Genomic DNA, 27530 nt, shown 5'->3' with positions numbered 1-27530 from the left:
TGTGAAATTACGCTCCATAGTACTCAAGCTTACGGAGTTTGTTCAACCGTCCGTCCACGAATAGCGGGAGCTTCATAGCAAAAATCCCGAATCCCATGAATGATTCTGGGTTAGTTGCTTCCGTGCAAGGCCGCAGTAGATCCGACGTGTAATGATTTGTAAACCGGGCGCGTGTGCGTGTCGCGACATGTGGATATGCTCCATATCATACCATATGTTGAGAAAAGTCGTATTTCAGAATAGAGCAAGCTGGAGAGGGTGGAATATTGCGGTGTACAGTTGTTGGTTCCACGATTTGGCTAGCTACCGAGATATCCAAGCACACTCGCCAGCAGCACTGAGTGGTTACTATTTTCGAGATGTCACGGCTGGCTTCGATCCAGAGACTGGGGTTTCTACTCCTCTGGTTTGCGGTGCGGCACGCTTTTTCCGCTGTTGAATGGAGAATCGTAAAATGTGACGATGTTGGTATGAAGGAGGCTTGGTGCATGCTGTTATCGATTTCTGTGAGTTCGGTTGCCGAGGTTGGGGCTGAGGGACGAGGCTGAGGGACGAGGCTGTGTGAACGACTACATGGAGCATCAGACGAATGCTTCTTTTGTGCGACGTGACCGTTTGTCGAATCGAGCAGCCTTTTCGGTGTCGCAAGACCAAACTGCAACTTCTTGTCATCTGTCGCTCGGCTATGCCCATACTTAGAATGCCTGGGTAGTGAAGCGCGGGAATCACCTGCATCTTCACATCTCTGCTATAGCTCCAGGGCCCGTCAGTTCCGCTCCGACTGCAAGCGATGCAGTCTAGCATTTGCGAAACACTGCTACAGCACGTCAGGTATCGATCGTCAACGTTCGTCAGAGGCACAGTAACGGCCGGCAGCAGTTCGCGGGCGCTTCTCATGGGAGCCTTGGACAAAACGTGCTTTCGGTTCTTCCCGCGGTCCCGCTGTGATCTGTGATCTTGTTTGCTGAAACGACCCACAACCCACACTCGCCCATACAGTGACCGCGCCTATTGTGAGCGCCTCGCGGGCTATCGGCCGGCTGCATGTTCTTTTTGTGTACGGGTCTGCTATTCTGAAGCCTTCCAAGGTTTCTTTGAACTCCCAGAGCCCAGTGCGCGGGCTTCTTTGGAACGGCTTGCTGACCTCCCGCTCCACGTTCCTACACCTGCACCTATCTGCAGGTCCCCGAGCTCAGCCCTACTGACTATTGATGACTACGTCCTACAGGTGTTCGACCAGATGAGGCACCCCTTGCCCTTGTGTCGCTTGCCAAGGTCTTTATTTGGGCCTTATGCGCTCGTCGAATCAGCGCCAGATTAGCCGCCCTTCCCCTCCATCGCTGCCCCTCCACCACTCGGCAGCGGTATTATTCTTAGACACAGCCGCATCAGGGAGTACAGTAGGTATTCTCAAACAGGCGCTTCCGCTACAGTCACTCCTCCTCGTTCGAGGTGACGAACCGCTCACGTTTTGTGCTCCAACCATTCACAGGCCCAATTTTGGCCTGCCCTGGTCCCTTTTGATGGCGCTTGGAGCCACGACCCAGTGAACAGCCTCCTCTTCGCCTAGTCGCACATACCATTCTCGGTAGATACAGATCGATCCGGCGATTACAGAAACATGTCCTGGTTTCAAAACAATTCTCCGAGAGGCCTACTGGTCTTTGTTGTTGATGGAGGCTCAGTATGCGACTCATTGTATAAAGACGTTCGCTATGCCCCTTGATTCAGGCCTCAGACAACACAGACCCAAAGGTACGAACAGCAGCTCTTTCGTTTTCATTCTTGAGGATATCTCCTACCTTTCATTCCTCATACGTCACTCTCGTTCTCCTACGCCAGCTCTACCTTAATCCTAATACGCTACTCGATCGCTTCCATTACTCTCATCTTCATCGTCGCCGCGTCTTTCTATATCTCCATTCCCGTCATCACTTTCTCATCTCGCTAGTCTTTTCTTTCACTTGGTCAACATGCCTAAGGTTGAAAAAGGTCCGGCGCACCGCCTTTCCGTGTCGACTGCATCGGCCGCAGGCGGAACTCGGAGCTCCTCCTGGTCCGCTAAAGATGACGAAACACTCATCCAGGCCAGGGCCCAAGGACTCAACTGGAACCAGATTGGACCGAAGCACTTCCCCTCCAAAACCCCAAATGCTTGTCGCAAACGGCATGAACGGTTGATGGAGAGGCAGAATGCAGAGCAATGGGACGGCGTGAAGCTTGACGTGCTAGCGCAGGCCTATATGGAAGTGCGACGAGAGATGTGGAGTATGCTAGCTGCTCGAGTTGGAGAAAAGTGGCAACTAGTAGAGACAAAGGTACGTCGTGTGCGATTAAAGCTACTACTGAAGCACCTGACGCTAACTTACTTAGTGCATGGAGAAGGGATTAAAGAACCTTACTCAGGCCTACAGGTCGGCGCAGAAGAAGCTCGAGAATGGTACCTACCACGACCATGATGATAGTGGAGTAGGCGTTTCTGACCTCGAAGAAGAACAAGAGGATCATCATGTGGACTTGCACATGTCCACAATTCCCGATACTCATTATTCCGCATACCCAAGCTACCCCATGCATCAACAACGGGTACCAAGCATTCAATCTATGTTGCAACCGATGCAGCAACAACACCCACACGCCATGCAACAGCCAATGCAGCAGCCAATACAGCAGTCGATGCAGCAGTCGATGCAGCAATCGATGCAACCGCCGATGCAGCAAACCATGGCACAGCAAATGCAATACTCCTCGCATCACCACTCGCACCAGCAATAGGCTCCCGATGCCATTGCCAGCCGGCTTAAGCTTTCCCCAACATCTCTTATCCATTTTACATCTCCTTATCACGATCTTTACGAATCATCAGCTTGCTTTAAAGCGGCAAGCGGTCTCTTTCTGTAACAACACCCCATCGGGGAAACACCGATACCAAAGCCCACCTCTCTGGTGGCTCTCATCTCCGAACATCACCTCAACGGCCGACCCCGGCTAGTCACGTTGGCAGCCTTCTTATACCCCTCGAGAATTCGACATCCGCACGGAGGATTGTAATCAGGACGGAAAATTGGACACTCGGTTCCACCTGGACCGGCAATATGATGGAGGCTTAATGGGCGTTTTTTTGATTTCTAAAGTTCTCAATACATGCTGTTCATGGCAACACTTGGGCATTGGGACAAACTCCCTTGTAGATTGTGTAGCCATACTTTTCTTGTCAATGTTGATTTCTTTCATTCTACTACCTATCATGCATGCCTCGTAGTGGTTGTTATATAGCCAATCACATGTAGCTAGTCAGATCTTTTGTGGTAACTACCTAGGTAGTTGACCATCATACCTATTCAACATACGCAAAAAAAACCGGATGTATCAACATCCTAATCACTCACGAGTCATGATTGAACCCCTCCTCAAGCTCTACGTAGCCAAAGTTTCGTTCTTTGTTGTAACACCAGCATAGCCACCACACGCACACAGCCTCACGTACATTCTACCTCACTCCGCAAAGTTCAAACATAAGCACCAAAGAAAACCAATACAATCGTGCATCATCTTGCAGCCCCCAAATATACATTTTCCTGCAGCGGCACGATAGCTACCCGTTGGCTTTACCACGCGACAAACCATGCAGCTCACCTAAGCCCCTAACACGCGGTGACACGCAAATCTGCCATCGATCCCCAAGATCGATGGTCCCGCGCTAAAAGTGTATCATGACATAACCACCGATTCGGGTGCACGCGCGCCAGACACTTGGCCCCCAATTTCACACAATGCGCGAAACCACAATGTTTGAACGTGTGCGATTGAGCGATGCCCCGAGCCCCTCTCCTTCGCGTTCCCTATACCGATCCTCTCCCGGCACCTAGGATCATTCCTGCGAGTGCGACGACGGCTAGCGGTGCTATCAGTGCTTTGGTCGACTTCTTGTCGCCTTCTTTGTCCACGTCCACTACGCCTTCTCGAGCCGCGCAATCGAGACTTTCTAATCGGCTTGACCGTGGGGAGAATGCCGGAAAGACGTTGCTTCTTACTGGTGCTGGCATCTCGGTAGCTTCTGGATTGGCCGACTACAGAGGCACGAATGGCACGTATACGTTGAACAAGACGTATCGGCCGGTGTACTTTCACGAATTCTGCGAAAACCATGAGGCGAGGAAGAGGTATTGGGCAAGAAGTTTCCTAGGTTGGACGAATCTAGAGAAGGCGAGGCCGAATAAGGCACATGAGGCTTGTGGAGATTTGGGACGGATGGGTGTGGTTGGGAGTGTCATTACGCAGAGTGAGTTTGACCTAGCAAACTTCACAATATATGCGTCGAGGACGTTCTTTACTGGGATTCAATACTAATGTGCATAACAGATGTAGACTCCTTTCACCCAAAAGCGCACCCGCAGCTCCCCACGATCGAGTTACACGGCTACCTACGTAACCTCGTCTGCCTCACTTGCCGCAATGAATACTCGCGCCGTTCTTTCCAGAACCAGCTCTCTACTTTGAACCCCTCGTGGGCCACATTCCTCGCCGAAATGATCGAATCAGGCGCCTTAGATACCGAGAACCCCGATGAGCGTCGCAAGAAAGGGCTAAAGTCGAATCCGGACGGCGACGTCGATGTCCCAGACGCCCCATACACCACGTTCAGATACCCAGCATGTCCAACTTGCTTGGAGAAGCCGCCAAAGCGCGCAGACGGAGGCACAGTCCGCGTACAAGTTGACAAGGACGGCGCATGGGATCCAGCGAGCGAAGGCGGAGTACTAAAACCCGCTGTCATCATGTTCGGCGAGTCTATACCCGCAGCCACGAAAGTCGCCGCTGAGGAAGCTGTCGATGCTGCCGGTAGGATACTAGTCATCGGCAGTAGTCTCGCGACGTACTCTGCCTGGCGACTAGTGAAGAAGGCAAAGGAGATGCAAATGCCGATTGGAGTACTGAACATGGGCGGTGTCCGAGGCGAAGAGACCTTCTTCGGGGATGTTGAAGATACCAATACCGGCCGGGAAGCTGCTCGCTTGAGTGAGAATGCGGAGAAGGTTTTACCGCAGGTCGTGAAAATATTACAGGAGATGAAGGAGAAGAGGCAATAGACATGCTATAGATCACAGAGTAAAAAACACAATTAGCAGAAACGCGGATATTGGGTAAAAACAATGGTGATGAAATTTTGCCGTCGAGGCAGTGGTGCTAGCTAAACAATGCGCAGCATTCTAGACAAACCTTTGATCCAAACTCCAACTTTGCGTAAATGTGATATCATATGAGGAAGCAAATCATCCACCCACCGCGCCTATGCTGGGAACGGAAAAGAAACAAACAGGAATCCAAGCCAAAACCCAAGGTTCTCAGACCCTCCCCTCCCTGTCCTTTCTCTCGCCCTCCTCCTCCCCATCAACATCCTCAACAACCATTCTAAACCCCTCTTCCTGTTCCAACTTTTTCATCCCCTCAGCCACCACCGTTTCCCCCTTCTCCCTCGCCTCCAGCAAAGTCCTCAAGTCCCTTCCAGGAACCGCCCTCAAATCCTCACTGCAACTGCGGCAGATCCGCAACTGACACCACGTACACGCCCACTTCCTGTCCTTGTCGTTTTCATGGCACACCATGCAGCCCATGGGTTGGAAGATGTTGTTGGACCAGATGTTGTGGCGGTGCGAGGTATAGCAGGAGACTTGTGCAGGGGTTATGCGTGGGATGTAGGAGACGGGTAAGGGGATTGGGTGGCGAGTTAGAGGTGTAAAAGGAGGGGGTGTTGGTGGGGTTGTAGGTTCGGCGAGTGCGTCGTCAATGGGAGATGTTGGAACAGAGGGACCCGGGAAAGGAGAGAGGTTCATGTCTTGTAGGTCGAAGGATGTTGGGCGGGATGGGGCGCTTGTGGGTCGGACACCTGGAGATGGCTCGGGTGGGTCGAAAGATGTCGTGCGGATAGGGATTTGGGTCTCGACGGGTAGCATTGTAGTTTGAGGCGCTGGCTTAGCAGCCATTGGTCTTTCTTCTTGCTCCGCTGGCTTTTGCTGGGGTTCAGCAGCGGCAGCAGCAGGCTCGTAGCTAAAAGGCCTCCTCTGCTCGCTTGGCGGCGGTAAAGGCGAGAAAGGAGATATCTCACCCTCCTTCTTCGCCAGGATCGGCTTCAGAGTTGGAGAAGGTGTCATTTCAGGCGTAATCGTTTGTAGTTCCTTCGTGGGGATTGGAGGAGCCGGCCTCATTGCCTACATAATCTCAGTCAGCAATCAACGTTCTTTGGTAGGCAAAGGATGCAGGTACCCTAAAGTCTGCGGCATGGCCACACGGTGCGGCTATCGCACAAGTACAGGAGAAGGGAAGGGGAGGCGGATATATACCTTCAAAACGTTGAAGCCGGTGCTGCTTTTGCCGCGAGCGTGCATAGGCGAAGCTGGGGCTTTGACACGAGGGTTTGAGGGGAGGCCTGTAAAGACTTTCTTGGGGGGTGCAGGGACTTTGGTGTTTTCCTGTTCCTCGTCTGGTGTCGGAGGAAGTTGTGCTTCCATGTTACGTGGCTGTTCTCCTGACATGCTTGCTTGACTGTCGACACTGGCTTTCCTGGGCATAGCATCTGACCGCTGGCTGTCAACGCTCACATCTCTTGGTATAGACGTAGGAGGCACTGATGCACCCTTCCTTCCTCGCGGTCCATTAGTCAATTCTGCCAAGCTCTTAAACTTCTTGAGACCTTGGTCTGGTACTGCTTTGCGTTTGACAATTGGTGATGTAGTTTCGGTAGACGTCTCTGTCGCGTCCCTGCTTCCGTCTTGGGAAAGAAGTGAGTCGTTCCTTGAGAGTTCTGTTGCTGGCCTTGATGATTCGTTTCGCATATCAGACTGCTTGATTGACTTCCGCCTTTCAGACTTGGCTGGCGGTGGAGGGGGAAGATCTTTCTCCTCGGATGCTGACGAAGGTAGAGACTCGGACCGTGCCGGGAATGCTGGGGTAGGGGGAACCGTTGCTGTTGATCCGTTGCTGATAGTGAGCTTGAGAGATGCTGGTTTAGATTCACGAGAAAGGCTACGTGACTGAATCCTCTTCCTTGGTGGGGACCCTGGAACCGGACTTGCCGGAAAGACAGGTGCGTCTTGATCGTCTGTTGCCTGTTAGTAAGTTTTGCTCAAACACACACGATCGTTGCCTTGTCGACGCTGTGTTCCAGTTCGACAACACAAGAACGATGGTACATAAATATGGATATAGCGCATTGATGATGTGAAGTGAGGTTGTGGTAAGGGACATGTTCGATACCAGCAAACGCTTGATCGACACCCACAGACACATGTCATTCATCAGATTGAGGATTAAAGTCTCTGCTTACCTCTCAGTTGAAACTTCGTTTGCATTCTCAGCGCAGCTGGTAGTGGTTTGCGCGCAAGGCTATCTGATCGTGGCGGAGGCAGAGGAAGTTCCTTATCCGCGGGTACAGGCGAATAAGTTGAAGGAGATGCGTCACCTCGACCAAAGGAGTTGCCATAGTCGTTGAGGAGCGCGCTGACAATGTCTTGCCTGGAGGCAGGGGCGGATAACAGGCCTTGTTGGGCCATGACGTCGGTCATCGTGAGTTCGAGATATGAAATGTCGTGTATCAATGAGAGTATATGTTGCGATCAAAGGATGGTATCGGATGAACGGATAGTGTTTGAAGGAACACGTTAATAGTGAGCGTGTATAAGGAGCGTGGTGGCAATGAAGAGAGTGACTATGCCGTGAAGCAAAATGAATAGACAGGTCCCAGCCCGATTAATATCGACTTTCTCAACGAGCACAAGTCATGGAGGAAGGAATGAGAGGAGTGGAAGGGACACGCATAGCAAACCCTCGCGGCGAAGCTGGACGTCTCAGGTACAAGAAAGAGCATGGGACACGGCTGACAGAAGAGTGGTCGGGCCTTTCAAACGCATGAAGTGTTTTACATATGGGCCAGGAAGTGGCTGGCCTGTCACAGCTGACGACCAACGACTGCGCGGATCATCCATGCAAGGGTAGAGGCGTTGGAGATGACAGGATGGTCCCGAGCTCCACCGGGGAGCGGGATTCTATCGATTGTTCTGCGGAATTGGTTCACTGTCACATTGGGCGGCCCGGCAATTTCTTCATTAGCCGGTCTTGAGACGATCACGATAAAGTTCAAAATACAAAGCGAGCACACGTTCTTAACGTTGTACAAACGGCCCGACAACGGGAAGCTGAAGCACAACGTTGATGCATCACGTCCCAAGCGACCGCTTCTGCCAAATCACGGCACCCCACAAGTGTGATCCGCACGTGATCAACTTCCACAGTGTTTCAGGCTACCGGAATAGCTCTTTCGGAGGAGATCGAAAAGATATGCCGAGGAGCTGGTCGGACCCACTATTGCACATGCGCTGACGCGTGACGTTCGCAGATCCACATATCATCGTTGTCCGCCTTACATGGAGCTTCCATGTCCATAGCATGCCGTGGTGCAATTTCCTTTCTGGAAACAAATGCTTTGGTCAGAAACGAAATGACGATAATGTAGACAGGGTGTCTGCAAATCGTTGGCGGGAGCGGGCCCAAGTGCGCGATCGTGACGGATAGATTGTGTGGCATTGGCGTCGAAGTTTCCCGGGTCTGTGGGTTGTGTCATGACCCTTCATATTGTACAGACAGACAGATGACCAATCACTAAGCATGCCCTGGATACTGGTGTTCGTGAAACAAATTTCGAGATTGCTTTTCATGTAGCTGGCTTTTGATCTTTCGATCATTAGTCTGTTATTGGTTTGGATAAGACGCCTCACTACAGGCGAATTTTGTACACAGCTGGACGTCGCCTTGTGTCTCGAAAAAGGACTGTCACAATGACAGCCAATGCTCTGGGTCAGAAGATCCATGGGTATCCCCTTCCGCTCTGCAACAGTCAACCATGACCAAGAAAGAATCCTCCCATGCGCCGTCGCTAATGAACAGTCGATCCTAAATATCGACAACGACTAAGATAAAGTATTTACAAGAATGGTAGGTATAGGGTATCGCTCCATCACTGGAAGAAATAGAGTACAAACATTAAGATCAAGGTTATCGTAGGTGTGATTGTGACGCTCGTGGTTGGTGCAGCAGCTTTAAGAGGGGCGGCCGTGACGTTAACGAATGTCGAGCCGCATGCTATTGAAATCTGCTGGGCGGCTGAGGTGTAGGTTTTCGAAAGAGGTTGCGTAGCGTTGTTGCCGTAATAGGAAAATACGCTCATTGCTTGTTGTAGGCACGAGTTGCAAGTTGGTCGTGATCCGCCGGGAAGTTCCTGGCCAATAGGTAGGTAATATGGGTATGAATCTCCTGGTGATGACGTGTTGCTAACGGCATTTGCGAAGCAATAGTTTCCTTGGTCATCATGCAAGCAGCTTGCCTGGTACGATGGCTGGTATGCGACGAGGCCGTTGTAAGCTTGCAGTACCAAGGGATTATCGGTTTCATAGTCGGACTTGCATGCCGTCTCTGATAGCAGTTCTATCGCGAAATTGTCCAGGATTGGTTTGCATTGCGCTGCGTTTACTGCGCAGGTCGCATCGAGGGTTTGTGTAATACGGAGTGTAGACTTGGAGGCATCAAAAAAACCGCTTGATGTCTACAGCTCGTTAGCTAAAGTTTCTGTTTACAAGTCTTTCGTTGGACATACTTGTATCAATAAGGAGAAAGGGTGGCAGTTGTTAAAGTCTGTACTTTGGCGTAGGCGATTGAGGAAATTTGCGCATGAGTTGGTGAAATTATTTGAGAAGCCAGTATCGAATGCCTTAGGAACTTCGAATTTGGAGCTATCGGCAGTATTAGAGTCGGTATTGATGGCTCGTTCCGACAGTGGAGCAGAGAGTGTTTGGATGACATCGTCGTTGCGTTTTAGAGGAGGCATCAACAGCGAGGCGGATGGTGGCGGGCTAAGGTCCAGGTACAATGCCGATCCTGTCCAAGCAAGGTCGTCTTCCACGAGCAGGGCCGGTCGGTCACCATGTGCTTCCGTTGCGGATACGGGGGCAGCCTGGGAACTGCAAGATAGAAATACGACGAGCAGCAGAAGCAACGCGCGAAATTGAAAGCCGATGCGTGGTGACACTCGAAGATATAAGGGGACACCGCGGCAGCCGTTTTCGTGTTGCCTCTTCCGCGTTGGCAGGGGATTATGGTGCGACAGGATCGCTACCGACTCGCGTTCGAAACATTGTGAACGCATATCCAATAAACGATGCTATAGCCGTTGATGATACTATTATTAACCGCAGAATCTCCTCGGAATCCTGAGGCCCATGACCGAACCTTCGTGATGGCCAGGCAGGTTACGGTCGCTGTCGATGACCACTTTGTCCCAACTCTCAGTCAGGTACGGGTACCTTGCAGCGGTTCAGCAAGTGTCCGAGGGCTTTTTGCGGGCCGCCAGGGGTAGGGAAACGGTCGTAACTGGGAAAAGGCAAAGAGTGACAACCAGTTGGGGACTTGCTTATCAGTGTCGATCGCAACCAAAAGACGGGTCGAACAGCCTTTCGTCGATTTATTTAGCTACCTCCCGAACATGTCAATGCATGGGGATGACCAGCCCTTATGATGATTACCATGGAAGCTGCGAATCCTTTCAAGCCACCAGCTCATGCCTGGTCTGCTAATAAAGCCACGGCGGGGCCCCCGTCCAAGCAAGAATCGTTTCTTCGGCTGACGACTTATAAGCGATTCGGTTAATAGAAGATTTCGACCAAGTCACAGTCTCCAAGTCTAACGGCTCTGATAGGTCGGTTATGCGTTGGTCTGTCCAATGCAATAAAAGTTAACCAGATCGAGCGACGTTCTGGCCAGAAAAACGGGACGCCATTCTCCCTGGGCGGCGCGGTCCCTAACGCCTTCGCCAAAGACTGCCCCTTGCGCGGCGATAAGGCTCATTCTGTGCAGCTGCTGTGCCGGTAGGCAGCCGCTATAGGGTGTCGTGAGGGGCAGCGCTGCGATGGTAATTATGTAACGATCATTAGAAGCTGCACTGCTTCCCAAACGTCTGGAAGATGGTATAGAACGTCGCTTTGTCCTGTTCAATGTCGATATTTGATGAGCGACGTGATGTTGGTGTTAGACTTGTAGCCCGCAGGTCCCTGCAACAATCTCGCCATCGCAGCGATCGCCCAACACTCTACACAGTATCGCCAAGCCAATAAGCCACTGCGAGCCACGCCCCTATCGGCTCCGTTCCTTAAGGTCTCTCGTGTCCTTGTCAGCTACAGAGCGTGAATCGACGCTCATATTGGATCGCACATCTCTTCGCCGGAGTGCGCGTGATTTGTATTCTGCTCGACCAAACCAGCTTCAGCCAACACTTCAAGCCAGACCTGCTTTCTATCCTACGACCTTTAGAGGCAGGTGTAAATGTCAAGCAGAGGACGTGCGCCGTCTTGTCTCTCAATACCTTCCCGCTGTCGCGTCCTATGGTTCTGCCAAAATTACTCAATACCATCTTGTCAGCATACCAACACTAATGGCGATGTTGGTCATCTGCGGCGCACGTATATGCTATCGAAAACAATCTGTATGCGCCTACAAGCGACTCTACGCCCCTTTCCACAAGCCTGATTCGGGGAAGCTGTCCGCATGAAGCTACTACTGATGCTCTATCTTCCACAAAGGTCAAACGGTTACCGTCAGGTTGCAGCGTTAGTGCTCACGTTCCGGCTCTCCACACCATCAAAGCGTGCGCGCACATGCATGCGCCATCTATCAACACGAAGATGTTTAAGACAATGCATATCTAGAATTAACTTGCTGGCCTACCACATGCATGGCTACCACACTGATCAGAGATCTTGACATAATCCCGGAGCCCACGTCGATGGGCTGAGATCCAAGATCGCCCCCCATGTTCAATTCATTGAGCCTGAACTACCTCGCTCATAACGAACTTGGCATATACTAATCTTCCGGCATCTGCAGACTATAGACAGAACAGGGTGTTGGAGGCATAGGATCTGGACTTATAGGGATGAAAAGAATTACGATTCAACTCGAAGAACCTATTTAGCATTGCTAGTCTTGCCATGTGGATGTGCTACTACGGTTCCTCTACTAAACTGACCTGAAGTATAGTGCCACCACTAACCCGTGCGACGTGGAAGACAAGGATGAAGATAAATAAGATCTTGACGAAGGCGAGCCTCCAATCGTGCTCTCTGTTGAGCTGCTTGAGTAGCAATAGCGTTGGGAACAATCACTTGATGATGATCAGGAAGCTTTGCTGCCCAAAATGGAGAATATCATCAAGGCTACATGACCCATTTTGTGTTCCGATATGGTGTCGCAATCATGGCTTAGCGTCATGTCTCGATATTCTTGCCATGGACCTTGGGTTACTCATCCATTCCTTCACAGAGGATGCTAGCATGGAATTTCCTAACCTCCCGACAACACTACTCCCGTAAGAATTGAAGCGTTTCGATATTGACACTGTCAATCTGGCGTTGCTTGACCGCATTGTGAGCAAGTAAAGCGCAGTGGAGCGTCGTGACGTGTTAAGCTAGCTGATAGCGGCGTTGTCTACTGCAGCCCCTTCATCATCGAGACTTACGAAAAGCCCTCTAACCATACCGTGGAAGTCTTGAAGTCGATTAGTACTGACTGACGAAAGATGGGGGTGGGCCTGGAAGTTTGGTGGAGGGATGAGAAGGGTAAGCGAGATCAACATCTTGTCTAGGGTCGAAGTCAACGGAGCTGGCCTAGAAAAGATTGGGAAGGTATTAGCATTGGACTTTGCTATCTAGAGTGAACACGTGCCTAGCCTAGGCTACTAATTCCCTGTATGTATTCCAGACAGATGCAGTGGTATTTGTGTTCAGGAAGCATACGTGCTGTAAGTTAGACCGTTGCCTTATGATATCAGTAGGAACATCGTATACACGGTCCGACTGATGATGCTCATGATACACTCGGACTGATGGTTTCGGAGCTGAGGAGGAAACACGTCAATTTCTGCGTGAGGTATCACAGTGAAGAACGCAATCCGCTGTTGCAGGTTGTCTAAGATGACGACGCGAGATGGCGTCGAGCCGATGTATAGAGGAAAATGTGCGCTACCTGATGAAATTAGCTCGCACGATGTACCATTTTCAAGCACTTGAGATCATCGTCTTAGAAACTCTCAGTACGTCGCAGGAGTTTTGTATGTTTAATATATTGACGTTGAACGGATCGAAGCTGTTCCTTGAGGCGGCCACACGTCAGGAAAGAAGGGTTTCGCCGGCACGGACACCATCCTCGCTCCGCATCCGCATCCGTGTGGTCGCGCCCTCCAACAACAACGACAACCATGTTGTCAGCGGCCCGATAAACCAGCGGAAAGCACCGAATTGCTTACTACTAAGGCCCTAGACAGAAATGCGCTGACGAATCTCATGCCAACGACGAGGACTCCCCTCTTTTGGTGGGGTTTAGGCGGGCTGTCAGCACAGTGAACTTCATTTCTGATTGTGCCACCACTTTCACTACATCATCCATATTCTCCTTACCAACACGCGCTCCCATAAACATGGCGAGTCGATCGATCGTATGTGAACATCCAAACTCATGGCCCTGGGGCGGTCGACAGCTGATGGCTGACGTGTGACGTAGTGGCTTATCGCGCTTGCCATTCTTGCGCCGTACGTATACGACCGCTACCTTGCATTCTCGACGATATTGGCAAATAGGCCGGGGAAATTTGAGAATGTCAACAAATTCAAGAGCCACGAGGTCAAATTTCGCGATCAACTTCGCAACTGCGAGGATGTGCTCTTCGAAGAAGGCATGGGTATCGCGTTTTTGAGTTGTAACCCAGAAAGGGATCAATGGAACACAGTGATGGTGTGTAGCTTCCCATTATTTATTTTCAAAACAAAACTATCTCTTGGTTTTGAAGACTCACATTTACAGGGAACATTTGCTACAGCTTTAGACAAACGAGACGGCGAGGACAGTCCAAATATCTGGATCTACGACTATTCAACGCCCAACATTCCGGACTCAGACGCTCTCAAGCCGCTCGTTCTAACTAACTACGATAATGCGGCGGATTTCCAACCCTTGGGTATCGAATTTGATGCCGTAACTTCAACACTATACGTCATAAACCACTCCCGGAATTCTGGAAACATCATCGAAGTATTCCAGGTCTCTGTCCAAGATGCAGTAGCGAGATACATGCAGACACTGAAACACCCGTTGATCTATACGCCCAATTCTATTCATTCTCTGGGGGAAGGAAAATTACTAGTTACCAACGACCACTACATTGGGGCCCTCATTTCCCCATTAATCTCACAGGTCGAGACATTTGCTGGGATTCCCGGAGGTAGCGTCGTCTACACCGACATCCATAACCCGTCACATACGAAGACGTTGGTTCGTGTTCCTTTCGCCAATGGTATTGCTATGCTCAACTCGTCGACCGTAGCTGTTGCTTCATCCGCGAAAATGGGAGTGAACTTATACACTTTCAGTCCCGACACGATCAACTTGTATTTCAGGAAATACATTCGCGCTCCTTCCAGTGTCGACAACCTTTCTGTTGATGCCTCCGGCAAGCTACTAATGGCAGGGCATCCATTTGCTGCAAGCCTCATGAAAGTAAGCAAAGCTAGGGCGAAGTGCAATATGCGGGGATCGGAAGAGGAGAAGAAGGCTTGTGAATGTACAGCGGCTAGCTTCGTGGCTGAGTGGAGCGAAAGCGGAGGACTGAACACTTTGTATAAGAATAGTGGAGAGGAGTTCTGCAGCAGTAGTACGTACGCTCGGGATGTAGGCAGAGGCGTGGGTATCGTCACAGGGTTATACGACAGGGGGCTTTTGGTAGCAAGGGATGACCCAATCACTGTGGAGTGAGGTTCGGGAGTGATCATAGAAAGTATATCTGGGGTAAGACCACCTTGGACTACATCTGAGAAGTCACAGTATATACATCGCTTGACCAAATCAACTTTGGAAGCTCCGATGTGATGCTCGCTCACATCGGTATACTTCCATTGCTCATTACAGCTCCCTGGGCATCCTATCCATGTTTTTCTTCTTTGCCTTCTTTCCCTCTGTCCCCAACCGCACCACGGTAGTTCAATCTCTCCCAATAGTCCCATACTTCCTCTTATAGTTAACTTTCAGCTTTACCACTAGGCTCGGCCGCTCGCAGCTCTCGTCTTGTTCGGTAGTCCATGGTACGTAGCTCCATCGCCTTGCCGGACCCTGCTACTTTGGCGGACCACCATCAGCGGCATGCACTGCATCATCGCTACTCCCCCCTTTGTCGTCAGAATGCACAACAACAACTTCAACGTCTTCTGGAGATGCTGCATCATGGTTGACGGAACGGAACTTGGGCGGTAGATGGGTAGCGTATTTTGAAGGGCCAAGAATGTAACGCCCACAACCTAGAGACCTGTGGTTGCGGATAAAGTGGGTATGTCGGTGGAGCTGCGCTCTGTCGGTTGTGCTCTCGTACACATCAATCGCGATCATTTTACCGCATAGCGCTCCGTTCTCTGAACGTGGTAGTCCCATACGCATGAGATTAATCAGATCATCTGGCAGGAAGTCTAGTAGCACTCTATACAACCACAATACCGATCCCACTGATCCCAGGTTCTGACGTAGAGCGGTGGTCGATCACCGTCTTGCCTTATACACCGAGTATAGTGATCTTTACTCTGCGGTATAGTATTTGGGAGTCTCTCGGTCACTACGTTTGGCGGGTTGCGAAGCATCCAAAACGTCTTGTTGAAATCGTCTTGCTGGCACCATGGCGGGTGCCAATGCAGTGATAAATCGTCGTTCAGATTGGTAAGGGCTAGTAGATTCTGCTGAAGTCGTTTGAGCTGCGAATTGGCTTCTAGGTCATCGCGTGTTCGATCCTTGGGTGCCGGGGTTGTTGATGTTTGAGGTCTTGGCTTTGGTGGTAGAGACTTGGGGCTGGTTGAAGTCGCGAGGTTGATTGCGGCCTCATCAGGTGAGGCTTTCGGTACTTGTGGCTCAGGGGTGTTGGAACCCGACAATGGTGGCATGTTGCGATTCTCCATTGTCACGATTATCTTTTTTTGTATTCAGTATCGAGGCAAAAGAGTGACCAAAAAGCTTTCATCGTAGAAATGTCGGGTGTTCAATATGACCGAATGACGGATATACGGGAGTGGGTGAGGGGTGAGGCTTCGGGTGCGCGTTCACCTTGATTGTTGTTTGTTTAGATCTAAACGTCGCAATCAGAAACCCATGATGCCGTACGAGCGTGGACAGGCATGTTAGTGTCAAACGACAAAGAAAATCACACCCATTCAAGCGCTGTCCCATCACGTCCAGTACCAGGCGTGCTTTTACAGTTTCATGTGCGTTGTCGGAAACTGCATAGTTATTCGCACCGGATTTAATCGCAAGTGCTGATAGGAGAATGCACAAAGAGACGAGATCTTAAGTGCTTATGTTCAATGCTATTTCTCATCTCACTACTGTGAGATTAACTCAAACTCGACACAGCCTTCCGTTCTGGGTTTGAACACCTTGCTCTCCGTCTTGGACCAACCATCTTTCACTCCCAACGGCAGTAGTCGCGTAGAATACATCAGTAGGGTCCCACTTCTTCTTGATCGCGCTTAACTTTGGGTAATAACCTCCATAAAACGACTCTCGCCAGTCGGACTCTTCAACACTGGCCTCGTTCAGGTAAGTACCGCCACCCTCAGATACAGGTGTTACATCGCGCCAAGGCTGGAGAATATTCTCCTGGAGATCCTTATTGGCAGCGGCAAGGGCCGCAGGCGTAGAGTGATCAGCTGACCTGTTCGAAGAAGTTACTAGGAACAGACCGCACTCACGCCAGGCTGGGTTAATGGCATTGTTCGTGTTTGCATACTTCTTGGGCGACTTGTGGTATCCAAGGAAGTGTCTGCCCGATGAGACGTGTTCTTTGATAAGCGCAAATGTTTCGTCGTACTTTTCCAGGAAGTTACGCCTAGGCACGATGCGATTAGCTGGTAACGAGCCGTCTGAACCGACGCCAAAGCTTATACGTCCCCAGGTTGATTGATATGCAGGGTAAAACGTGGTATGGGCGATGGGCGAATCTGGCTTCGTAAGTGTGATGTTATTTTCGTCGAGGTAGAGAAAGAACGGCTTCACAAGCTCGTTGTATGACTCCATGGTGTGGTTTGCTGCGAAGAGGAATCCCATTTGTAGATACGGCGCAGGCTTTGCTCCCATGAAGTAGAAGCTGTATATGCCCGCATCTGCCCAGTCAAGGAATACGTCGTAGAACTTCTTCGTACCAGCCCAAAAAGCATCGACACTGTTATTGGAGGCATCGAGGGTCCAGCTCGAAGTGACGACGTTGAGCTTGGGATGTGCTCGAATGATGACGGATGTGACGACAGCAAACGTACCACCGCCGCCGCCTCGTAGCGCCCAAAAGAGGTCAGAATTCGAGTTTTCTGAGACAGTGATGAAGCGACCAGCCGCGGTGACAACTTGGAAAGCGACAACATGATCAGCGGACATTCCATAGATACCAGCAAGAGGATTCTGTCCTCCTCCAGTTATCATGCCACCAGCATATCCAACGGTCTGTTGTAAATTAGCCACATCATCTGCATAATGATGGCGCCGAACTCACTGGAGAAACTGCACCCAAGACAGTGACGCCATTCTTATCTGCAGCTTCGTACACTTGTCTTACAGTAACACCTGCGGAAAGCTTCAGCGCCGGTCCCGAGTAGCCAGGGCCCTCATATTGGGGAAGGAAGTCAATCTGGTCCATGTTGTGCATCCATAGACTCAATGCTCCAGCGCCAGTTGACTTCCCAAGATAGCAGTGGCCCGTGTTTTTGATCACAAGACGCACGTTAGTGGCGCGCACAAAGTTCAACGCGAGCTGTATCTGCGCTACGTTTGTGACCTTGACCGCGTATTCTGGGTATCCACCCAAAGTGCATGTCTTGCCGGTGGTATCATTACTAGGCATACAGGTCCTGCCTTGATAGATAGGCCACATGTCTAGAAAGAAACGTTAGCTTGGGTTTTACAGTATGTAATAGAGACCACTTACTTGATGTCGGATCTGCATGATGTAACAGCGGGTTCGTGAAGTTGTTGGTAACATCCGAGCACGTTGTGGCGTCCTTCTTTCCCCAAATCGAGTCATAACATGATGCTGCAATCGGCTTCGTTGGAATCAGTGCTCCGCCTAGAAGCACATTGAAAATTTTCCAAACGTTATCTTTTGGCCACGCAGCATCTCCAGGGAATGTCTTGCAAGATCCAAATGCGGTACGTCGTGTTTGCGCACCACCAGAATCATCGCCAGCCTCGAACGTAAAGTATTTGGCATAATTAGACGTGGCCTCTTCGTTACCCAAGCGCTCAACGACTTCATCGGTCAATTGAAGTATCTCCGCCGCTTGTAAAGGTGCTCCTGCTGCTGAAGTGATCGGAACTGAAGCAACTGCAGGTTCGATAGTGGAGGTCTGGGCAAAGGTAGCCAATGGCGAGGATACTAAGAGCAACGCCGCTAACCGCTGCATAGCAGGCATTGCGAATTCGAGACCTGAAGTCGAGGTCAATGAGGCTGGAGAGAGTTCAGCTTTGAGTCTTTTGAACTTTTATCTTGTATCTTTAGCCGGTCGATACCCGCATGTCTGGTTCGTTCTCGGTGGGGTTCAGTACATAGTTCTTCTGCTAGTGCTCTAGAATCCGACAAAGACATCTCTTTCGATTATCATGTTACTCAAGAGGAAGGCCCTGAAGCTATACACGGGAGCACAAACGCAGGGACTGCAGAAGAATGGCAGCGGTCGGAGTGATGTACGATTCGTCGACTGCGATAGAAGGAGCCACAGACCCAGTCTGTATTATGGATCTGCTGTTTTGCCGCTCGCATGCCCAGCCTGGTGGCATTTGCAAGACCCAATCATACACCCAACGTTGAGCTGTGGTGGCCCGAATGTGGAACAGCCGACCTGCCTTCTACGTCTTGTTGCAGGGTTTCAAGGACACTTCATCAACTCAGAAGGATTGTCCTCTTGGCGCGGTATATAAGGAGCTGTGGGAATGCGGCGCAGCTGCGACGGCGCATCCCGGCTGTTGCTTCCATTTAGAGAATTGGTCCCGGGTATCGTGTAAATATGCTCCAGTTTGTGTAATGGATGTAAAGCTGAGACGAGATAGCAAGATTGCTGGTCTACTTGATAACGTCGTTGGTGGCAGGCAGAGGTTCGCGATATTCGAGGGGCGGGAGGGAAGCCCGCTTCCGCCTCACCCGTCCCTAGGCCCTGGCGTTGGGGCCTTGGCATGAATCCCTAACATTGTGGGGCGTGGCACTTAAAGCTGACCACATCTAAGATTTCCTTTCCCCCATACCCAAGCGAAGATACATCTTTATACCCAGATGGTCTGTGGCACGGTAAACGGGAACATCAGATCGACTGCTTGCCAATATCGTTTCCCGACATCTTGGAGATTGTCACACATGTGATAGATGAAGGCATGACGGATTGCGGCGTTGTGGGAATGCTACCAACACGGACCCGCCGTCTAATAATATAGGACTGTCGACGATTATACAGTGATATGTGCATAGGCTCTGTTGAAGATAAAAAAGTTCCACTGCAAGCTATTCGAAGCAGATTTGTGAGTCCATTCCCTGCGCAGCATGGCAGGGACTGGCCTCCAACCGGTCAACATATTCTTGATAATTTTTCCTTTCCTATCATCATTCGTTATTGTAGCGGTCAGAATATGGAGGAAGCTCAAGGAGCGTACATATGCTATTGGTTAGTACTTCGTCTCTCTACCACACGAAGCTTTTTACTTACGAAACGCGTCAGAGGATACACTCTTGGTGATAGCGGAGGCCTTACTGGCAGTACTTACGGCAACTACGTGGAAATGTACGTTCAAATCATCCTCTACGACTTTTTTTTTAACCTAACCAAACTAGTCATACTGGTATCGTACGCAGGCTACCATGCGGAAGACATTCCAGTCAGAGCTCCTGATCGGACGGACGTCGCCTATGTATGTCCGACTTTGATTCGTGAACGTCGTGGTTGGTACTAATAACAATACTTATAGTGGCGACATACGAACAGCATCATCTACAACCCGATCCTCGGTCTAGTCAAGATATCGTTCTTGATCACACTCTTGAAGCTCCGTTGCATGGATCGCCTCATCATAGCGAGTCTCTGGACCCTGATCGCTACAAATGTCATGTTCATCCTTGGTGCAGCCATCGGAAGTCTGTTCATGTGCTGGCCAATCCACAAATCATGGTATCCTCTCGTTCCTGGCACCTGCGGTGATCGCGCTGCTTACGTGTTCGGGACTGTGGGTGTAACGATTGCCACAGATGTCCTTGTTGCGCTTATACCTGCGTGGGTCCTCCACGATCTACAAATGCCTTTGAGGAATAAGGTGTTTGTAATCACGTTTCTCTCGCTCCCTCTTACCGTCACAGCTATTGGCTGCTACCGTCTACACAAATTTGTCGAGGTTATGAAGCTGCCCAAGGTCTATGCTGAGGACCCTCATAACGTACGGAACGTGTTATCAAACGTTGAGGCCAATCTGGGTGTGTTAGCGGCTTGTGGTCCCACGATCAAGTGGATATTGGTAAGGAACCTCTTGGTACAACAAAGGAACAGTGTGGGCGCTGGCTAACCACTCTCAACAAATAGAGCAGGTTTATCCCTTATTTCGAAACAGTCCCAAATAGAAACGCGTGCGTGTCCGACCAATTTCCACATTTTAGATGGCGCACACGAGAAATTCTGAAGACGGGGGTCGACATCGAGTTACAGGAACGTGGTAACGATGCTGAGAATGATGAGGAAGACGACAAGGACAGCCAAGAGCAGTGTACAACAAGGAGTAATGTTATTCGGAAGACCACGATGGTACTAGGGGATGGTGATGAGACGTGAATGGCGGGATCAGAGCTACATTCAAAACCGGGAATGTCTAAAGCTCCTTTCCAGTCTGACAACCAAGGCTCCTACTCTACTTCTTGAATTCCAGCTCTCCATCTTTATTGCGATACACCTTCGATCTTGTACAACATTGCCGCCCTTCTTGTTTGGTGACTGCTTCTTCTCTGCCACAACAGCCTTTTCCATCGCATCGACTGCCTCACAGGTATCTATCGAATGAAGCTTATTGGCCCTCGTATAGTCGACAAAGCAGGATGGCACCGGATGTGAGATTATGATGGAGGATACTGTGGAAGTGAGGGGTCGTTGGCCGGAAACCGGCACGGGAGCTGGCATGGGCGCCATCTCAAAAACCTTGATTCAGTCAGTATGTAACATCAATCAAGTTCAAGAGAGGAAAGCTACATCATGATTCACATCCTCTTCAGTCCCCTCGTCCGAGCCGAAGATTGCCGCCAGAGTCTCGTCGCTAAAGCGAGTGTCTTCAATCACAGCTTCAGTCCGAGCCTTTTCTTCACCAACCGGGTCGCTCGTATCCACGGGCTGCGATGAAGATACTTCCTCAAACCCCGTCTTTACGTCAAGACCCCAGGAAGCAAGAGCAGACAAAGTCTGCGAGTCTGTGCCCTTGATCTTGCCAGACCCAAGAGCACGTACAAATAACCTCAACTTTTTGATGTTGGGATCATAGTCTTCGATCTGCTGTTCGAGTACAGCCACAGCAGTCTCAATAGCTTCGCTCTTTTTGACAAAAGGCAGGAGCCCGTCATGCGCCAGCTGAGCTACACCGCGCCGCCCCTCAAGTGTCATCAACGCATCTTCCTTCATGCGCTCGAGCGAGACGTTCTCTACAGTTGTCTCGTCTTAGGTGAATAGAAGTCGCTCTTCTTCGTGAATGGGCCAGGTGCATTCTATTCTTCCACCACCGGCGTCTTCGTCTTTGGCTTCTTCGTTTTAGGCTTTGCGGTGAATGGGCCTGTGTCATCGGCCTTGCGTTTCTTGAGATTCGCTTTCGGCGCTGCTCCAACAGCCTGCTGTTGAATGACTAATGCAGTGCGCTTGCTGGCTGCTTCCACAGCGTCGCTCACGTCCTTGGTGTGGGAGCCATTGTTTGCGATCTTGATCTTCTTGATGACGGGGTTGGGTGTCGTGGTGGCCGGAGCGTCCAGGTTCTTGATAGACTGAAGGATGTTGGAGAAGGAAGGCATTTTGTTCGTCTAAATAGAGGGATTGGTTGTGCTTGTAGCATGGACAATAGGGGCTGGTAGGAACAGGAGCTATGGGAACGTCCGCAGAAGCTTCGGTCAGTGCGTAGCATCCGGAGGTGAAAGTGAGAGTGGAAATGCGTGGTGTTAACGCTGAACAATAGCGTCCAATCCTAGAGTCGATATTATGCAGAGCCGGACAATAGAACAAATGCATTGAGGTGATGAGAATAATGGACGGTGACCTAGGAAGCTGATGACATGACAAAATGAAAGTCCTGACGAAAGTCACATCATGCCCAATGTGCAACGGCGGCAAGGCTGAGCGAGCTGGCAGCTTCTGGTGGCATTTTTTATACCTACCTGATGCTATGTACGTGTAAGTAGCCATTTCAGACTCATGGGATGTATCTCCATTCGTGTAGTATGTCATGCTCGCATGTCTTCGTTATACGGGTCAGTCCAGACCCTCTACAACTCCTCCTTGTCGACGCCCTCAATGTTGACTAGCTCAGACTCGAAGACTGCTTTATGTTAGCCTATGTGTTGACTATGTATCTCACTATTCCGACTTACTCAAGACACTGTTGGCGGGGATGGGGCCAGCACCCCGCGAGCCATAGGCCCACTCAGGCTGGATTGTGAGCTTCCTCTTCTCGCCGGGGCACATTTCGAGCAGACCCTGGTCCCAGCCCTTGATGACCTGACCGGTACCGACGGCGAACTTCAAAGGCGGGCCGCGGTTGTATGAGGCGTCAAATTCGCTGCCGTCGCTCTCGAGTGTGCCGCGGTAGTGGACGTTGACCGTGTCGCCGACCTGGGTTTTGCGTGTGCATTTGACTTCAGTAAGGACCTCAGTCTTGAGGTGCTGTAGGATACGTTAGTACGTTATACATGCTGTATAGCTTCCTTGGGGTACTACTTGCGTCGTTGTTGATGATGTCAGCGACGGCGGCCGTAGCCAATGCGAGGAGGATGGAAATCTTCATTCTGAAGTCTGATTGCGAGGGTATCTTGCTTCTGGGTGTTTAGAGGTGTCTATAGAGCAAGGCGACGTTGCAATGGCGGTAAGAGGTGGCGGAGGGTCTTTGTGGGGATCAATGCCAAGCGGCGATGTGGCCCCAAGTTATGCAGGGACCTGAGGAACGTCATTGGACGTCGCGGAGGTAGCTTTCCAACCTCAACCTCCCATCGACCCACCCACCATTGCCAATTCCATCACATTGCGTATCTAATCTACTTCACATATGGCTCTTTTTGCCTAGGTAGCTTCGGGCTTTCTTACGCAACATGTTACATATGCCCTAGTTTGCCAGCTGAGAATTTACCAGGCGCTGCTGCGTACTACTAACTCATCTGCCATTCACTGATTAGCTTGTACAGACTCTTGTGCAAGTATCACAGGATCAAATCAAATGGAACCAAGACACAGCACGTGCTTCTCAAGCAGTTATCCCAGCTAAACAGATCTGGAGAGAATGTTCCTGCCCGTACTGACCACCTGCCTGCAACTCATAACAAACTCCCCTTCACTCTGCCAACGCATACGAATAACCTTTACCACGATGTAACTAACCCGAATGAACTTGTTGTTCTGTACTCTCGAAGTCATGACTTATCTGTTTGTGCCAGCGTCCCATCAACTTCTCCTGTATCTCCAATGCAGTCGATTGTTCATCGTATCAAGACGGTTTGTTCGGTGTTGAGTGGGTACTTTAAGTACCTTCTCTCGAACTCTGGACTGCTATGCTCCTGCTAAACATACTCTCCCATGTTTCAGTCAACTTCCCTTATATACTACAGCACTTCTCAGTATCATGCGTCAAGCACTACCTTATGTTACCTGCGTAAATGCGCTCATACTCATAAGAGTGCACTCGACTTTTTCCTTTCACTTTTTGCCTTCCCCCTCACGTCGTTAGGTGCCCAATGCGTAGTTCCCTCGAGCGCAGACGATGCACGTGAGGTCAACTTTCATTTCTTGGCACATGCCTACCCCACCACACCGCTTAAGCTCACCTGACCTCCCATCGCTTTCCTTCTACACGCCAGCGCACTCAATCTGCTTTCTGCATTCTGGAAAAAGTCAACGACGTCTCTCTACAACACTTCCAACCATCTTTGCGAATCCCACTTCTCGTCTTTTACAGACAACCTCAACTTCTATAGCAAGTATGAAACCTCGCGCGGATATGGGACCCACAGGCAAGAATCCCGTGGGCCTAGTTCAACCTACCGCGCTCCCAAATTCCTTCGCCTCTGAGCCGACTCGCGACTGGTCGAAGGCACTTGCCCACTGGAGAAACATCCGTGAGGCAAAGAAGGATGACATTTCCGAGTGTAGCACCAATCTTTCGGCTTTGAACGCACTCAAGGAACACATCGTGACGGCCCCTGACTTCCCCGAGAAATCCGAAATGACCGCGATGCTTGAGGACCGCCTGTCAGTGGCCAGTAAACGTCTCGCTTCCGCGCAAGAAGAACATCGGCAAGCAATCAAAGCCGTCAAGGCATTCAAGGCCCACACAGTCAGCCCAAAGCAACTGCTGCGCCAAAATCTTTCCATGATGGATGCAGTCTTGTTGCTACACACTGAAGATCCCAACATGACGCTTGGGGAGCTGCGCGAAAAGATGTTGAACAATGCAATACTTGTTTGTTCCAAGACGCTGACGGTAAGTAAAGTATCGAGAAATCTCTAAATACCGTAATTGACTTTGCCCGAAAGGTCAAGCTCACTAGCTCAGATAACGAGCCTGTGACCAAGGTCGCGAAAGGCCCCAGCGCTTGTCGTTCTACTGCAACCAAGGACGACGCTCGTCCACTAGAAGACACTACCAACAAGCTAAAGAAGACGGCTCCACACGGAAAGAGTAACTTTTTCGAGCCTCCTTCGAAGCATACTTCGACGCCTGTCATCAAGTACAAGTCCGCCCCTGACACACTAGCAGCGCGCAGGACAGCCACTACTACGAAGACCACTAAGGTTTCTGGATCCAACAGTCAGGTCAAAAAGCATCACCATGGAGACGACGAGCCTTCTACAGACGAGCCAGCTACCCGTCCCAGGGCACCTGTCGCCAAGAGGAGCTCCGGACAGGCGTTTGAGGAGACCACCGATGGGCCCAGGAAGCGACAGTCCACCAACTCGGTTGAGAAGGCTGCTGTCGAAAAGAAGTCGAGCGAAAATACGAAGCCGGTCGACACGCCTTCCATGGAGCTTTCCGAGGCTAAGTCGGAGAGACTCAATGATTCTGAATTAACAGAAGTCGTGATGTCGGATGCATCTGTGAAGGCTACTTCTAAGAAGTCCATCAAGCTTGATGATTACCTTGCACAGAAGAAGGCTGAAAAGGTTGATACTACCCCGGAAGTCCAACACAGCACCAGCGCGACTAAATTGAAGACCGGCAGTAGTGATGAAACAGCTCCTGTAGAAGAACACAGAGATGCTCCCCCAGTCTCCATTAAAGAAGAGTCACCGCTGGAGGCTGGCTTCGACGTCGCGTCCGCACTTATGACCTTTAAAGAAGATGTCAGTGCGGATGGAGCCAACAAGTCAGAGCAAAGGTCGACATTAAGTGGATCCAGTTCCCCGATAGAGCAACATGCGGTTCGCAAGCCGGTGGGTAGGAAGGGTGTCCGCAAGCCCGGCGACGCGGGTGTAGCGCTCGTCATGAAGAAAGACAAGAAGACCAAGAAAGTGTTTTCGCCACCGAAAGCTGAAGAAAAATCCTTCATCGTAAACGATGATGAACCTCTTGAGGTCGACATTGACGTTGCCGCGCGAAAGGCACTTGAAAAGCAGGGTCTTGCAACAGACGCCATTATGACAGGAACCCGTCGTACTGACAGTGGCTCCCGATCTCAAAGCGATCGAGGCCGCAAGCCCACTGCTAGCTCGTCTAGAGGAAAGAAGCAGAAGCGCAAGCGGGCTAAGGACGACGACGACGAGTCAACGCCTGCCAGGAAGAAGATTAATCGCAGGGCTGCAGTGCCTAGGGTACGTACCGCAACGTCAGTCTATTCGGTACCAAGACTAACGAAAACACAAATGCGCCATGTCGCTCCTATTGCAAATGCCGATGACAGAACCGTCCGTTCCGTATTTGTTAGACCCGCTCCTTCGCTTCCCGCTCCAAGTACAGATATCGATACCATGGATATCGACTCTGTACCTGCGCTTACACCTGCGCCTCTCGCCCTAGCCGCCTCAATCACCTACGGGCCTTGGAGGGCTGTTTGCGGGTCAGACGACGAGTTGTAGGCCATTGCCACGACTTGTGATGGCGCGCCCGGAAGTATACGTGAACTTTTGGGCGTTCCGGATGTTTTACACAGTGCAAGCGACATTTCGCTGCGCTTCAGGATACCGCTATTGGATTGAATAATTTTAGCGAATGTTTATAGTTTAAGCTAGCGACATTTCGCAGCACATACAATACACAAAAGCTAACTGTATCATCGGTTTTGAGCATCTGGTGATATGGAAGAATGTTGTGAGCAATGGACTGATTGTCACGTCTTCTGTAGCTGCTTCACGGACGAATCACTGATGACTGTTGTCGCATTTGAGGAAACATTTAGTCTACAGCGTCCTTACTGATGGCACTGACAACACTTCACTTATTCGACAACCAATTCCCGACTTCACTGAAAAAAGTTCTTCGTATTAGAGAGCATCCAATATGGTCTATAACCCACAAAGCTACCGACGGTAGCCTCAAGACGGTCCAACGCCATCCCTTTTCCAAATAAAGAACACGAATCGAAGAAATGATAATCGTACATCCATCCCATCATGAGCAACTTTCTCCTCTTCCACTCAATAGTAAACCCCTTTCTTCAACCCAATCATGCCTTCCTCCCTCCCGTCCATCTCCACCTTTTTCAGCCCAAAGTCCTCGAATACCAACCCAGCAGCCTGAACCTCCGAATTAGTAAGCATCCCAGCTTGACCCGCGACTTTTCCACTCTGGCTATCATCACTGGTCTGCGTGGAGCACTTGAAGCTTCCAATCTCTGGCATAGCGGTTGCAATACCAGGGAAGGTCACCGTCTTCACTACATCCCCCGAACATGTAGACCCTTTGTAGAGCCAGCACACAGAACCCTGGTCCGGACCGATGGATGCGATACCACCTGGGCTACCCTGAATGTGACATTCCGTGTTGGGTTGCGTCCAGCTGCATTCACCGGCGAAGTTGGATTTGGTACAAGTATAGTAAGCACCAGGGAGGCCGCGGCGGGAAAGGTGATGTGAATGTGTTGGTGAGGCTGAGATGGTGGTGGTAGTGGTGATGGTGAGCAAGAGGGCTATGAGTGCGATGGCCGTGCACATTGCTGGCTTTGTTGTTGGAATGAATGGGGCGACGATTAAGAATTACTGGTTGGGTTT

At 50.5% G+C, this 27530-nt stretch overlaps 10 protein-coding genes across 10 annotated transcripts; 4 read left to right on the top strand and 6 right to left on the bottom strand.

The window, feature by feature from the left end:
• Nucleotides 1-1973: 1973 nt before the first annotated feature.
• ALTATR162_LOCUS8594 (uncharacterized protein) lies at nt 1974-5090 on the top strand (the record flags this gene model as incomplete). Its single annotated transcript, XM_043316227.1, has 3 exons — nt 1974-2318; nt 2374-2440; nt 4363-5090. 3 exons carry the CDS (start codon nt 1974-1976, stop codon nt 5088-5090), a joined length of 1140 nt encoding a protein of 379 aa, XP_043172162.1.
• A 255-nt stretch (nt 5091-5345) lies between these two features.
• On the bottom strand, nt 5346-7562 carry ALTATR162_LOCUS8593 (uncharacterized protein; the record flags this gene model as incomplete). The annotated part of the gene is made up of 3 exons (XM_043316226.1): nt 5346-6209; nt 6342-7099; nt 7325-7562. 3 exons carry the CDS (start codon nt 7560-7562, stop codon nt 5346-5348), a joined length of 1860 nt encoding a protein of 619 aa, XP_043172161.1.
• Nucleotides 7563-9010: 1448 nt separating this feature from the next.
• ALTATR162_LOCUS8592 (uncharacterized protein) lies at nt 9011-9877 on the bottom strand (the record flags this gene model as incomplete). The annotated part of the gene is made up of 2 exons (XM_043316225.1): nt 9011-9595; nt 9647-9877. 2 exons carry the CDS (start codon nt 9875-9877, stop codon nt 9011-9013), a joined length of 816 nt encoding a protein of 271 aa, XP_043172160.1.
• A 3639-nt stretch (nt 9878-13516) lies between these two features.
• ALTATR162_LOCUS8591 (uncharacterized protein) lies at nt 13517-14847 on the top strand (the record flags this gene model as incomplete). Its single annotated transcript, XM_043316224.1, has 3 exons — nt 13517-13534; nt 13600-13830; nt 13900-14847. The coding sequence occupies 3 exons, from the start codon at nt 13517-13519 to the stop codon at nt 14845-14847; spliced, it is 1197 nt and encodes a 398-aa protein (XP_043172159.1).
• A 1620-nt stretch (nt 14848-16467) lies between these two features.
• ALTATR162_LOCUS8590 (uncharacterized protein) lies at nt 16468-18530 on the bottom strand (the record flags this gene model as incomplete). Its single annotated transcript, XM_043316223.1, has 3 exons — nt 16468-17565; nt 17615-17994; nt 18047-18530. 3 exons carry the CDS (start codon nt 18528-18530, stop codon nt 16468-16470), a joined length of 1962 nt encoding a protein of 653 aa, XP_043172158.1.
• A 1118-nt stretch (nt 18531-19648) lies between these two features.
• Nucleotides 19649-20921, top strand: ALTATR162_LOCUS8589 (uncharacterized protein; the record flags this gene model as incomplete). Its single annotated transcript, XM_043316222.1, has 5 exons — nt 19649-19769; nt 19824-19886; nt 19937-20013; nt 20071-20610; nt 20676-20921. 5 exons carry the CDS (start codon nt 19649-19651, stop codon nt 20919-20921), a joined length of 1047 nt encoding a protein of 348 aa, XP_043172157.1.
• Nucleotides 20922-21314: 393 nt separating this feature from the next.
• ALTATR162_LOCUS8588 (uncharacterized protein) lies at nt 21315-21755 on the bottom strand (the record flags this gene model as incomplete). Its single annotated transcript, XM_043316221.1, has 1 exon — nt 21315-21755. One exon carries the CDS (start codon nt 21753-21755, stop codon nt 21315-21317), a length of 441 nt encoding a protein of 146 aa, XP_043172156.1.
• Nucleotides 21756-21838: 83 nt separating this feature from the next.
• ALTATR162_LOCUS8587 (uncharacterized protein) lies at nt 21839-22135 on the bottom strand (the record flags this gene model as incomplete). Its single annotated transcript, XM_043316220.1, has 1 exon — nt 21839-22135. The coding sequence occupies one exon, from the start codon at nt 22133-22135 to the stop codon at nt 21839-21841; it is 297 nt and encodes a 98-aa protein (XP_043172155.1).
• A 468-nt stretch (nt 22136-22603) lies between these two features.
• Nucleotides 22604-23121, bottom strand: ALTATR162_LOCUS8586 (uncharacterized protein; the record flags this gene model as incomplete). Its single annotated transcript, XM_043316219.1, has 3 exons — nt 22604-22656; nt 22709-23000; nt 23059-23121. The coding sequence occupies 3 exons, from the start codon at nt 23119-23121 to the stop codon at nt 22604-22606; spliced, it is 408 nt and encodes a 135-aa protein (XP_043172154.1).
• A 1185-nt stretch (nt 23122-24306) lies between these two features.
• Nucleotides 24307-26399, top strand: ALTATR162_LOCUS8585 (uncharacterized protein; the record flags this gene model as incomplete). The annotated part of the gene is made up of 2 exons (XM_043316218.1): nt 24307-24807; nt 24861-26399. 2 exons carry the CDS (start codon nt 24307-24309, stop codon nt 26397-26399), a joined length of 2040 nt encoding a protein of 679 aa, XP_043172153.1.
• Between the last annotated feature and the right edge of the window lie 1131 nt (nt 26400-27530).

This window comes from Alternaria atra (genome assembly GCF_907166805.1).
Source record: "Alternaria atra isolate CS162 genome assembly, contig: 29, whole genome shotgun sequence".
NCBI lineage: Eukaryota > Fungi > Ascomycota > Dothideomycetes > Pleosporales > Pleosporaceae > Alternaria > Alternaria atra.
The sequence above is the reverse complement of the archived record's forward strand: the minus strand, read 5'-3'. Positions and strand labels throughout refer to the sequence as shown.